Source organism: Mizuhopecten yessoensis, unplaced genomic scaffold (genome assembly GCF_002113885.1).
Source record: "Mizuhopecten yessoensis strain PY_sf001 unplaced genomic scaffold, ASM211388v2 scaffold10733, whole genome shotgun sequence".
NCBI classification, from domain to species: Eukaryota; Metazoa; Mollusca; class Bivalvia; order Pectinida; family Pectinidae; genus Mizuhopecten; species Mizuhopecten yessoensis.
Window position 1 is genome coordinate 354,476 of NW_018408694.1, and position 15,134 is coordinate 369,609.

General features: G+C 35.4%; 1 protein-coding gene across 1 annotated transcript in view; it reads right to left on the reverse strand.

Annotated features, from left to right (window-relative positions):
• The window catches only part of LOC110462031 (centrosomal protein of 78 kDa-like), a 111,636-nt gene that overhangs the window by 91,887 nt on the left and 4,615 nt on the right, over positions 1-15,134 (reverse strand). Inside the window, exons 2-6 of the mRNA XM_021515803.1 lie at positions 12,590-12,771; positions 11,048-11,148; positions 8,826-8,995; positions 6,919-6,991; positions 5,917-6,020 (exon numbers count right to left, since the gene is read on the reverse strand). Of these exons, the coding sequence (XP_021371478.1) occupies positions 5,917-6,020; positions 6,919-6,991; positions 8,826-8,995; positions 11,048-11,148; positions 12,590-12,741 (600 nt within the window). The 5' untranslated portion in view covers positions 12,742-12,771. The remainder of the gene's footprint in view (positions 1-5,916; positions 6,021-6,918; positions 6,992-8,825; positions 8,996-11,047; positions 11,149-12,589; positions 12,772-15,134) is intronic.

The following is a 15,134-nucleotide window of genomic DNA, read 5'->3' on the forward strand; positions in this document are numbered from 1 at the left end:
ACATATTCGTCACATCTGATCGCCCTTTTTTAAGAATGTGAGGCATTACTAGCCAACAACACTTCTGCTGCCACCTGTTAGAATTCCAAGGGACACTGCATCACTTCCAATTTAACTTCTATCACAATTCAACAAGTCAGTTGCCATCTTGAATTGCTACATTAAAAGGTCTTCTAAGTGTACAGTTTAATATGTATCACAAAACCATTGTTTTCATATTCCAATGTACATGTGAATGTGTTGATATGATATACAATTCATTGTAAGATATATTAGTCAGTGGGGTAGCATACACATATGCTTGTATGCTCAAGCAAACACTGAAATTTACAAGACTTTTTTTAATCATATATATATATATATATATATATTTTTTTTTTACGATCAATATGGATTGTCCGTATCATAAAAAGAATCTTCTTAAAATTTTAGTCTGATAAAAAAGTGTTGTTATGTTATGTCTATACACTTCAAAAACAAGTTAGTTAAGTACAAAATTAAAAACTCTTCATATAAAAAGTTGGGTTTTACTTGTTACTAATCAGTCTAAAAGGAGTTCACAGAACAACAGAGATTGCTTCTAGCACCTAGTAGAATTTTGTCCAGTTATGGTCCCTCACATACCCACTGCCCTCCTCTGACGATATGTGCCTCGGACACTCGACCTCTGTAAGCATACACTCTAAAAAATGATTCGCTAGGCCACTTTTAGTCTTAGTATTAAAGGCCACTACAACCCTGGCCTACAATGAAGTATGTGTAGGCCAGCTAGTCAAACACGCCCTTATCATTACAGGAGTGAAACCTCTTCATTAAGTAACAAACTATACTTAGTATTAAAGGCCACTACAACCCTGGCCTACAATGAAGTACGTGTAGGCCAGCTAGTCAAACACGCCCTTATCATTACAGGAGTGAAACCTTTTCATTAAGTAACAAACTATACTTAGTATTAAAGGCCACTACAACCCTGGCCTACAATGAAGAATGTGTAGGCCAGCTAGTCAAACACGCCCTTATCATTACAGGAATAAAACCTCTTCATCAAATAGGCAACAACATTTTAATGTTGATAAATAAAAGAAATATTATATATATACAGTGAATATATATATGTCACCATTTTGAACAGGTTTCTTCGTCAAATATTAGAAATCACACATGTATAATCTAGATGAGATTTATACTCAGTAAACTATAGCTACACAAAACACTTCATAGAACAAATCTTCAGACAAAATTTAGCATACAACTTAAATTTTCAACAGATATTAGAGAACAATCAACATGGAAGTTTGTGTGGTAACATGATAAACATATTAAAGTTAATGAAAAGCTATACATTCCTAACTTTGGTGGATGATCTGTTTGATTTTGCTGCACTCAGAAAAACTTGGGACACAGTCAGAAATTACTCAAACATCATTGCCATTTAAATTTCAGAAAATATTGCTTTACTTGAAGAATAATAGATGACACTGATAATGGAATGAATTATATCTATAACACAATGTATTTCACATTATGCTGATGTGGATAAAGAGACAGCAACCTTATAAAATTCCATTAAATGAAAATTACAACACAGGAGAGGTAACTCCAATGAGAATTATCTGACTGGTATATATATATAGAAATAAGCCTAGCCAAATGGATGAGAGGAAAATGGTCCTTATAATAAAGTTATCATAGACAGGTGGTCTTATATACTGGTTGCCGTTATCGACAGGTACACCTGGTATTTATATGTAGATAGTATTTATAGATAGGTGGTCTTTATAGACAGGTACACATGGTTTTTATAAGTAGATAGTATTTATATATATATGGGTGGCCTTTATAGACAGGTACACATGGTTTTTATAAGTAGATAGTATTTATATATGTATGGGTGGCCTTTATAGACAGGTACACATGGTTTTTATAAGTAGATAGTATTTATATATATATGGGTGGCCTTTATAGACAGGTACACATGGTTTTTATAAGTAGATAGTATTTATATATATATGGGTGGCCTTTATAGACAGGTACACATGGTTTTTATAAGTAGATAGTATTTATATATATATGGGTGGCCTTTATAGACAGGTACACATGGTTTTTATAAGTAGATAGTATTTGTATATGGGTGGCCTTTAAAGACAGGTACACATGGTATTTATATGTAGATAGTATTTATAGACAGGTGGTCTTTATAGACAGGTACACATGGTTTTTATAAGTAGATAGTATTTATATATATATGGGTGGCCTTTATAGACAGGTACACATGGTTTTTATAAGTAGATAGTATTTGTATATGGGTGGCCTTTAAAGACAGGTACACATGGTATTTATATGTAGATAGTATTTATAGACAGGTGGTCTTTATAGACAGGTACACATGGTTTTTATAAGTAGATAGTATTTGTATATGGGTGGGCTTTAAAGACAGGTACACATGATATTTATATGTAGATAATATTTATAGACAGATGGACTTTATAGACAGGTTTACATTTTTTTATTTGTAGATAGTATTTGTATAAAGGAGGCATTATTAGGCAGGTACACATGATATGTATATGTAGATAGTATTTATATATATATGGGTGGCCTTTTAAGACAGGTACACATGGGTTTTATAAGTAGATAATATTTATGGAGAGATGGTCTTTATAGACAGGGACACATGGTTTTTATAAGTAGATAATATTTATAGACAGATGGTCTTTATAGACAGGTTTACATTTTTTTATATGTAGATAGTATTTATATAAAGGTGGCCTTCATAGACAGGTACACATGATATTTATATGTAGATAGTATTTATAGACAGATGGTCTTTATAGACAGGTACACATGGTATTTATATATAGGTGGCCTTTATAGACACAAAGTATTCATATGTAAGTTATGTTTATAGACTAGTGGTCGTCCTATTTCATCTATAAACATCTGGGATTTGTGGCTTGAATTTTACTAACATAAACACCTCTTATTATTACAGTGACTACAGATATAGTTATACCTCATCTTTATAAGAGCGTGTCTGATTGGATGATTCTTGTCACATGACAGGGCAATAAAACATTTCACCCTCATACACTGAAGTTTCTGTGATCATATTCCACATTTTCGCAGCCTCTCTAGAAAATAAACAACAGCCACCATAACTGAGATCCAAACGAAGGAAGCAGACGACAATAAAGACACATCAACCTGACCATCCCTACTATTTTATAATGTTGTAGTTTTTCCCCCGAGCATAATAAATGTATCATTTTCACTTCAGCAGTGAAAAACCGAGCCTTTGTTTGACCTGGCTTTACTGACTGGGAAATGGTCTTTTGGCTGGATATGACTATCTCATTAAGTCTAACTTTACCAACAGTGACACTGGAACATCGGGTCAGATATGACGGAGTCAGTAAACTAGATTTAACAGACAGCATCACTGAATCATATGATCAGATATGATAGAATCAGTAAACTAGATTTAACCGACAGTATCACTGAATCATTTGATCAGATATAACAGAGTCAGTAAACTAGATTTAACAGACAGTATTACTGAATCATTTGATCAGATATGACAGAGTCAGTAAACTAGATTTATCAGACAGTATCACTGAATCATTTGATCAGACATGACAGAGTCAGTAAACTAGATTTAACAGACAGTATCAATGAATCATTTGATCAGATATGACAGAGTCAGTAAACTAGATTTAACAGACAGTATCACTGAATCATTTGATCAAATATTACAGAATCAGTAAACTAGATTTAACAGACAGTATCACTGAATCATATGATCAGATATGACAGTCAGTAAACTAGATTTAACAGACAGTATCACTGAATCATTTGATCAAATATGACAGAATCAGTAAACTAGATTTAACAGACAGTATCACTTAATCATATGATCAGATATGACAGAGTCAGTAAACTAGATTTAACAGACAGTATCACTGAATCATTTGATCAGATATGACAGAGTCAGTAAACTAGATTTAACAGACAGTATCACTGAATCATTTGATCAGATATGACAGTTGTCATTAAACTAGATTTAACAGACAGTATCACTGAATCATTTCATCAGATATGACAGAGTCAGTAAACTAGATTTAACAGACAGTATCACTGAATCCTTTCATCAGATATGACAGAGTCAGTAAACTAGATTTAACAGACAGAATCACTGAATCATTTGATCAGATATGACAGTTGTCATTAAACTACATTTAACAGACAGTATCACTGAATCCTTTCATCAGATATGACAGAGTCAGTAAACTAGATTTAACAGACAGGATCACTGAATCATTTGATCAGATATGACAGAGTCAGTAAACTAGATTTAACAGACAGGATCACTGAATCATTTGATCAGATATGACAGAGTCAGTAAACTAGATTGAACAGACAGTATCACTGAATCATTTCATCAGATATGACAGTTGTCAGTAATTAGGAGCTAAATGCAAACTCAAACCAAAGAACCGGAGATTGGCGAAAAATACAAAAGGTCAAGGAAGCAACGAATATAGGCCACATTGACCTACCTTTTTGCTTTTTGTTACTTAAATTTTATTCAGATTGTTCAAACAGATACACATGACAAATAATGAGATACAAGTCTGCAAATCATGACAGGAAAAGATGAGTAATTGTACACTCATCTTACAGATCATCGACCTACATTTTATGTTGGTGTAGGATTCATGAAGATATAGTCTAATATACAAATCTGAAGACTGTTTGACATCTGGGCCCATTCTCATGCTAAAGCATTAATATTGTGCTCAAGCCAAATTTCTTGTTTTCGTAATGAAATAAAATATCTAAATGTTCAATGATTTAGAAAAATATTGAAGAGACTTAAGGTCGAAAACTGTTTTCAATGTTTACATTTGTCTTTTTGATCGTTTGACATGATTTAAGCGAGTTACAATAAAGTTAGTTTGAGCACAGAATCCATGCTTGAGCATGAGAATAGTGTCATGAATACAGGCCCTGCTATTTAGAATAATGGAGCTAATAACACAATCTGGATGGATGCATGACAGATTGTTGGACTGACCAACAGAAAAGGCAATCAGTGTCCCTTCAACACATTAAATACGACGAGACCTTGTGTTGTTCTTTTCTTTCATCAATTCACATGTACACATGCTTAATTCTACCAGTTAAATAGCCAGATTTATTAATGTAGGAAAATTATCCTTCTTGCATATATCATATAGCGGGATATTTCCGCGGGAATAACACGTTTGCAATTTCAGGGGTTATTAATATGATCGCAAAAAAGTATGATCTGCAGAATAATATCACAAGTGTAAAATGAGCCGTGAAAATAAACTTCTTCGTAACTGTAATAGTGAGAATGTGGGAGTAAGATTCATATACATATGTATGTACATTCATATATTCTTATTACGGGAGTAAACGCATATTTGTGAATATTTGCATTTTTATACGAAACTCAACTGGAGATATCTCCAATCAACATCAGAGACAGTAACTGAAAACTTTAGTTCTCCACATGATTAGATCCCCAAATTATAATTTGTGTGAATTTAATTCCACAATTTTGGGTCAAAATCAGGAAAATTTAAGCCTGTGTAAATAACCTGTTTTGTGGTAGTATACTGTTTACCAGAAAACTTTTGTTCAGTGAAATACCCAGGTATTTGTGACTCCTTCATTTGTCAGTAATTTTAACATAACCGACATTGTGAATGGAATATTTGGTCAGATATAATATCTTTAAATAAACCGGACGAACAGAGAAATCAGTGTTTATCTGCCATTTTTAATCATGTTGGATATTAAAGTACATCGTCAAATCTGGTGTTAAAAGTGTATAATTTACATTGTTAAATCAGGTGTGTGAAATGAAAAGTATATATAAACATGACTTACCTTGATGACCTTGGCCAGAGACTCGGACCCGCGTCCCGTCAGACTACAGCCAGTGAAGTTGACAGAATTGATGGTTGTGGAATTCTTAATACCCTTACACACAACTGAAATGACAGAATCAATCTTTACAGGTGTCTGAATTTACAAAGGGGAAAATCATACATCTTTTAGTTTTCAATTGTAAAACTATTATTGAAGCAGATATTTTTATATAAACTTTTATTTTACAACATTTATGAAACAAGTTTTAACTACTTATATAAATCACTCTTGTTGGCCTGGCTGTTAGATGGCAGGAGGTCTTGCTGTGAAAGGAAACTGGAGTACCCGAAGAAAACCAACATGGTCGGGCAGGTGACCCCATGCTTTTTCATGTCCGATCGGAGAACTGAACCCTTGCCGCCTTCGTGAAAGACAAGTGCGCTATCCACTGTGCAACCCGACCACCCAGATATTTTTCTTCTTTAAGTACTGCACAAATATACATGCTTGAAAAATATTGTTTGTATTCTATTAACACATGGGACTCAGCAATTCTTAAGCACTCTGTAATGTACACAGGGAATAACTTCATACTTATGTCCTTGCTGGTACGGTATCGTCTTTTCCTTCATTCACAGGTAAGGGAGATAACTCTACAGTTTAATCAAGTCACCTTATCCTGCATACACAGGTAGGGGGGAAGGACACTATAATTCCAGTTACGTCCTCTACTCTAATGTACACGGATAGGGGAGATAACTCTAAAGTAAATGTCAAGTCACCTGTAATTGCATAGATATACCCAGGTGGTTTGGTGGAACAGTGAATAGCGCGATTGCCTTTTACAAAGATAGCCAGGGTTTTATTCCCCTTACCCACTAATACTCGGGCCAACAACAGTGATGAACATAAGCTGACATATTTTGTTTCATAATTGTTGTAAAATAAATTTAATTTTAAATTAAATTTATTAATATTTATTATATTTTACACAAGTAGGGGGGATAATTTTGTACTTACTTTCTAGACCAGTGTCCCCAATGCGGCAATACTCCAATGAGAGGTGATTCAGTGTAGTGTTCTTAACCAGGCCCTGTAAATATAAATATACCTGGGTAAGGCCAGTAGTAATCAAACATGTGTTAGCCTTAACTAGGCCCTTTAAAATAGAAATATACCTGGGTCAGGCCAGTAGTTATCAAACATGTGTTAGCCGTAACCAGGCCCTGTACAATATAAATATACCTGGGTCAGGTCAGTAGTAATCAAACATGTGTTAGCCTTAACCAGGCCCTGTACAATATAAATATACCTGGGTAAGGCCAGTAGTAATCAAATGTGTGTTAGCCTTAACCAGGCCCTGTAAATATAAATATACCTGGGTCAGGCCAGTAGTAATCAAACATGTGTTGGCCTTAACCAGGCCCTGTACAATATAAATATACCTTGGTAAGGCCAGTAGTAATCAAATGTGTGTTAGCCTTAACCAGGCCCTGTAAATATAAATATACCTGCGTCAGGCCAGTAGTAATCAAACATGTGTTAGCCTTAACCAGGCCCTGTACAATATAAATATACCTGGGTAAGGCCAGTAGTAATCAAACATGTGTTAGCCTTAACTAGGCCCTTTAAAATAGAAATATACCTGGGTCAGGCCAGTAGTTATCAAACATGTGTTAGCCGTAACCAGGCCCTGTACAATATAAATATACCTGGGTCAGGTCAGTAGTAATCAAACATGTGTTAGCCTTAACCAGGCCCTGTACAATATAAATATACCTGGGTCAGGCCAGTAGTAATCAAACATGTGTTAGCCGTAACCAGGCCCTGTACAATATAAATATACCTGGGTCAGGTCAGTAGTAATCAAACATGTGTTAGCCTTAACCAGTCCCATGATTTCTCAAATTTGGGTAGGTTGGTAGTTAAGTTGGTAGCTTGCTATAGGTAGGTAGGAAGGAGGTAGGTATGTAGCGCAAATATTTTAATCTGCAACTGTGCTTTTTTGATATTTCTAAATCAATCCTCTAAAACTATCCTTTTATTATAACTTGTATGCTTTGATATTGGATGTACGCTGTCAAATACAAACCTTTCCTACGTTATAGCCACTGCGTGAATACAAGTAAGACAATGGATAACCAGTGCTTTCTCTAGAATTTCTATATTCTATATTTAACTATATCACACTACCACTGTGCCCCCCGGTGGACGACTGACTAAAACATTTAAAAATATATATAAGTAAATAAAATTCTAAATTTCAAAAAGATGTGTTGGTGCTTTTTCACAGGTAAAATGGGTTTAGGCAAATAATAAGTATTTTATTGAAGGTTTCATATTGAAGTTACTTAGAAATATACATACTGTAGTGACCCTGAAATCAACATCCATGTTCAGCACAAATAGTGATCCCTGATATTTATACAGCTAGTGACCTCTACATAGAATAGATCAGTCAGGAAATAACCTTGTTCACATTTTGATAACCTGGTTGAAATGTTCAGGTGGTGCAGAAATATTCCACAATTAACGAATGCACTTAGATCGAACTTGAGGCGAGCTAAAAAAGTGCACAGTTTCATAGTTTTGTGACAAACAAATAACAATAAATCAAGAATAATATGTCCCTTTTTCACAAGCCCATTAAATTACACAACATATCCTTAAATAAACATGTGAATCAAATTTGTTTAAGAAATAATGCAAACTAGCAATTCAGTTTGGGTCATCCACATATAGACCCCTCGACATACATAGGCAGAATACTCCTGTGGTCAGCCTCGGTTCAGATCGGAGCCTGTCATTTTCATTTCACGGTCAGCTGGTTGAAACAGTTGAACAGGATATGAAAAAGGGGCTCTAACAAGATGACAATAAAGGGAGATAACTGAGAGAAGGGAGATAATTGAGAGAAGGGAGATAACCTTCATCAGTGTGGTGAGATCCCGTTCCCGGAGCGGCAGACCCTGTAGTTCCAGACAGGACAGCGTTGGAGTGTTGACCAGACATTCTTTCAGAGCTTTACACAACCGGTACGTTATCTCTTTGGACCGAACGGCCGGCATCTTCCTCTTCTCTATCATCGCTTTCTTCTCTGTAAAAGTACATGAAAACATGCACCAACAACCATTGTGTTTAAGTGTTACAAATAATGATCTATTATAATTGAAAATTGATTGGTTTGACCTTTCCGATTCCGAATATAAATTCCATTATCGAAATAATCTGTTCTTCATTGAAATCAAAATACATACCACAAGTTACCATCAAAGGGGAAACATTTGTCTGAAATTATCATCTTACTATCCAGACAAGTTTTGTTCCTTAGACAATGACTATTAAACATGAGCTAGTGTGGGTGTGTGTGAGAGGGAGACTAACAATTGATTGATTTCGTTAACTTGCTGACAGCTATAACATCCTACTAAGTCATCCTTAGACAATGAGTATTAAACATGAGCTAGTGTGGGCGTGTGTGAGAGGGAGACTAACAATTGATTTAGTTTGTTAACTTGCTGACAGCTATAACATCCTACTAAGTCATCCTTAGACAATGAGTATTAAACATGAGCTAGAGTGGGTGTGGGTGAGACTAACAACACTAGTACTGTATACATTTATGATAAATCACTGCGTAAATAAAAGAAAACAGACTCAGCCTGTCATACCGTACTACATGCATGCAATTTTGTATTTTGTAACAACTGATCGATATATATATAATAAAACTTTTTGATTTACCTATGAACATTAAGGTATAGAGTCAATTTACCTATGAACATTAAGGTATAGAGTCAATTTACCTATAAACATTGATGTATAAAGACAATTTACCTATCAACATTTAGGTATAGAGACAATTTACCTATCAACATTTAGGTATAGAGTCAATTTACCTATAAACATTTAGGTATATAGAGACAATTTACCTATAAACATTTAGGTATATAGAGACAATTTACCTATAAACATTTAGGTACGGAGACAATTTACCTATAAACATTTATGTACAGAGTCAATTTACCTATAAACATTTAGGTACAGAGTCAATTTACCTATAAACATTTAAGTATAGACAATTTACCTATAAACATGTATGTACAGAGTCAATTTACCTATAAACATTTAGATATAGAGTCAATTTACCTATATACCTAAATGTTTATAGGTAAATCGACTCTGTACCTAAATGTTTATAGGTAAATTGTCTATACCTATAAACATTTAGGTATAGACAATTTACCTATAAACATTTAGGTATAGAATCAATTTACCTATAAACATTTAGGTATAGAGTCAATTTACCTATAACCATTTAGGTACAGAGTCAATTTACCTATAAACATTTATGTATAGAGACAATTTACCTATAAACATTTAGGTAGAGACAATTTACCTATAAACATTTGGGTATAGAGTCAATTTACCTATAAACATTTATGTACAGAGTCAATTTACCTATAAACAATTAGGTATAGAGTCAATTTACCTATAACCATTTAGGTACAGAGTCAATTTACCTATAAACATTTAGATATAGAGTCAATTTACCTATAAACATTTAGGTATAGACAATTTACCTAGAAACATTTAGGTAGAGTCAATTTACCTATAAACATTGAGGTATAGACAATTTACCTATAAACATTTAGGCATAGAGACAATTTACCTATAAACATTTGGGTATAGAGTCAATTTACCTATAAACATTTAGGTATAGAGTCAATTTAAGATCTCTGTCAATGTAACTTCAGGATAAATACTAGAGATCCACTGTAGTGTTTACACATGTAGTAACCCCTTTCTTTTGTTTTGATTTATAATGAATCACTACCAGAAATAAAATTAAAAAAAGACTGATATAGGCTTAGCCTGTCGTCTGATTCTTTTGTCAGTACTGTACTACATGCATGTAACATCTGATCTGATATATATATTAAAATTCATGTTTGTAATAACATAATATGTATGTATTGTCAAAGAAATACTTTTTAAATTGAATTGTATGAAAGCTTTACAAGATTCAGACCACCTGAAATTCTCAGTCAAATGAGTTGACTTTCTACACCTCACACAACTAAACCACATTATCTTTATCAATGGTCATGTTTAGTTATACACTTTTACCACATTGACAGAGGTTTACCATTGTCCTCGGAGGGAGGCTGGTAGTAGCTGCGGAAGGCTATAAACTCGAGGTTCTTGTTAATCCGGAGGGTGTTGAGGACTGGCTGCCAGTCATTGGCTCTGGAAAGAAAAGCTCATCAATCAGTTGTTCATTCTTTTGAATTTCTATATTGAATTTCAAAAATAGTGAATCTAATTTAATTTGATTCAAATCATAGCAAAATGGAAGGTATGCGGCAAGCTATTTTGGTTGGCCATAGGTAAAAAACAAGAGGCCAAGGGGGCCTGTATCGCTCACCTTTTTTTTTAAGCAATCATGGCAAAATATTCTCCAAATGAGATCCAAGTTGGCAGACCCCAAGGCCAATCCATGTAAATATCTGTATTAGATTTTTCACGCCCAGCAATTTTATGTATGGTTATAGGATGGGGATCTCAACTGTTTCCAAGCTGTCACTCAGAAACTAGGTCCATAGGGTTGTGGCCAGGATCAATTCTAATATCATGACTACATTCGTCTCTTTATGCCCAGCATTTGTATTTATAGTTTTGGGGTGGGGATCACAACCATTTCAAAGTTATGACCCAGGAGTTAAGTCTCCAAGTGTGGGGCAGATACCAAGGCCATCCTGGAAGCATATGTGCGTTCATATGGTTATAGGGTGGGAATCTCAACTGTTTCCAAATTGCAAGCTGTTACTAAGAAACAGAAACTAGGTCCCTAGGGGTTCGGTCAGACCCCAGGGTATATTCTAATATCATGACTGCATTCGTCTCTTTATGCCCAGCATTTGTATATATAGTTTTGGGGTGTGGATCTCATTCGTTTTAAAGTTATGACCCAGGGACTATGTCTTCAAGGGTGGGTCCAGACCCTAGGGCCATCCTGGAAGCAAATGTGCATTCTGCTCTTGCTTCCAGTCAAATATGGTTGATATCCATCTTTTAGTTCCAGAAAAGAAGTCGCTTATAGCCCTGCTCCTCAGTCCCATAGGGAGTCAGCCCTAACATTTGTACAATTTTTAATCCCCACCACCTAGGGATGCTTCCGGTCAAATTAAATTAAATTTTAATCAGTGGTTAAGAAGAAATTGTTGACGTACGGACGATGGACAGACGGTCGCCACGGTATGGCATAAGCTCACCAGGTGAGCTAAAAGCATCTGACCAATCGCTAGGCTGATACCTGTCCTTTGAAGATTACAGAGGAGCGACACCCGACTTCAAGCCAGTCAATTGTGGAAGAAATAAGAATACTAGTTAGATCCTTTGATGTACATCAAAAGAATCTTGCGGTCACGTAACAGTAAAAATTGACAGGCTTTGAAGTTGGGCGTCTCTCCTTTGTAATCTTCAAAGGACAGGTATCAGCCTTGTGATTGGTCAGTTTTTTACCTGACACCAATCAAACAGCTTTCTTCATGCCTTCAATTTTGCTTCGACATATTAAAGGGATGTAGAGAGCGAAAGTGAGCGTAACCCCTGGATATCGAGAATGTCTGACCATGTTCTTACCTGACTGTCTCCATTGAGGTCAAGCATTCCCTGACCCAGAACTTACCTGACTCTGTCCCCATTGAGGTCAAGCACTCCCTGACCCAGATGGGCCTTGACAGCGGGGAGGGGGCAGGAATCCTGCATGGCACACAGGTTGTCATAGTGACCCTCAAAGTCGTACGCCCCTCGCTGACGTGCTTGCACACTTTCAATCATAGTGAAAATGTTCACAATACTTTTCTAAACCTAAAAAAAAAATAAAAAAATAACATCAGATATTTAGAGTATGAGCAAATTAGTAAATAAATGAAATCAAAGACTTTGGTTGTGTATGTAATGACAGAAAAATACTAACACATCTTTGTTTTCCTTGTCCCATATATGTATTTACATTTTAACTTTTCACAACATTTCTGTTTCCTTACTTTCAGTTGACACCTGACATTTAGCAATTTCAGGAGTCAAGTAATTTCCCTTAAAAATTGGAGTCAAAACACATATATAAAATAGACTCAAAGACACTTTCATACCCAAAGGTGCAGGATAAGAAAATTCCACCCTTGGGGTTTTCATATTGGGTACAATCAGAGGCTCTTTTGAGGGTTTTGAACGGATTTAAAAATTCTGAGTCAGTGTTTTAAAATCCTACACCCCTGGATATGGAATCGAAGAGTATTTTTCCTTCACTCCAATCACCAGATTGAGCGCATGATCATAAAGCATATAAAAAGTTGCAATTTCAACATTGCTGTATCTGAATGTTCTCGATTTCGTGACATTATGCATGTGATATGGGTGTATGATAGCATTTTCTTACACCCCTTTCTGACCCTGGACAGCTATGACAAACATGCTTAGGAATGAGAGAATGCTCTTTCCAACTTGGGAGTAAAAAACATATTGTACGGGTACGGTCAGACGTAAGCCCTGCGTAAGGGTTTTCGCCCGCTACTTTGGGAAAGGGACCCTGAGCTGGACAGTGTTCTCACATGTATGTTTAGAAGTTTGGAAAAAAGAAAACCTGCAATCTGATTAGCAAAATGTTTTCCTCTAGCTGTTTCAATTCTTACACTTAAATGTATAACATAAATAAACACATCAATTTTCAGTGTTTTTATTTATTCAATTTCAAAATTTCATTATTTAAGAATTTTGATGCTCCATGATCATGGAAAGTAAAACTGAGCGTTGCACATATAAGGACTGGAAGCTTGTATAAATATGCTATTTAATCCGATTGGGAAAATAAGGACTGAAATTGGGAAAATTCAGGGTCATGTTTCAATTGGGAATGGGTCCCTATACCAGACCCTATAAACACCTGGCAAAATCCCTGCTGCCTTTAAAAGTCTTGACAAATATTACCCAAATAATGTCATTATCATGCTGGAGAAGTGATGACGTATTTAACTATAATGTAAATCACACAATTTGTCATTACTTTTCTCTTTATATTTACCATTGTATGGCATTGCCACTTCATGACCCTACCAAATTCAGTTGGCATTCATATAGGCTATAAATGCCATGGACTGATTGTTGCAGGGCTCAACCTGGACCTAAAAAATCAGTAGCCAAAAAAGTAGCCATGTTTGAATTTCAGTAGCCATTTTTTTTAAACAGTGGCCATACTTTCTCAGCCTCCAACTGTTACGGATAGGCCCTCAATTAAAATCATTAAATATTTTTTTGAAGTGCAATACTATTCAAATCTGATCTGAAAATCGGCACTTTGACATGGTGTTTCAAGGCGATACTTATACTTTCTAATCAAGCATATCGGATGTAATTATGCTTGCTACGGTAAAGGTAAATGAATACCATGTACACTAATTTAAATATACTGAACCCATAAATGTGTTGGATGATGTGTTTGAACGAGTTTATCAGATCGGCTTACGGCGCCGTCAAATGTACGTCTGCAAGACCACCTATGTGTGACTCGCTTATCAGACTGTTTTTCTTAACGTCAATGGGTCATCCAATTAACTTGACCCCACTGTCTATTATAATTATTATACAAGAATTATAACACCTTTTGCCATCTGAAGCTTGATAATTGAATTTACAGCTTAGACAAAAGTATTAATTAACTCGCAGTCGTACTGCGCGCGCTGATCTGTGACGGTGGTGACTATGCTTACGCAATCAGTGTCAGCCACAATACACACTTGAGCTCGAGTAGACGGATTGTTTTCTAGGACAAAGATACAGAATTTTTCCATTTTTAAAAACTTAGTAGTCAATTTAGTAGCCACATCAAATTTTTAGTAGCAAATAAAAAATAAAAGTACCCAATGGCTACTTTCGCTACCGACAGAGCAAACCCATTGACATCATAATTTTTACATTGTTTACCATAGACCCGCCCTGGGCGCGTGATAGCTGTTTTATTGGGCGCGTCTAATTACCCAATACTACCCAATACCACCCAATACCACCCAATACTACCCCATACGATCCAGTTATGAACCAAATACTTCTTTATTACTGTGAAATATCACCTTTGTAGACGTTATTTACTTCCATCTGCCATATTTTATCGGGAAATATGCGATTTGGTGCCGAAAACATCACCGAATTGCCGTGACTATGACCCAATACTACCC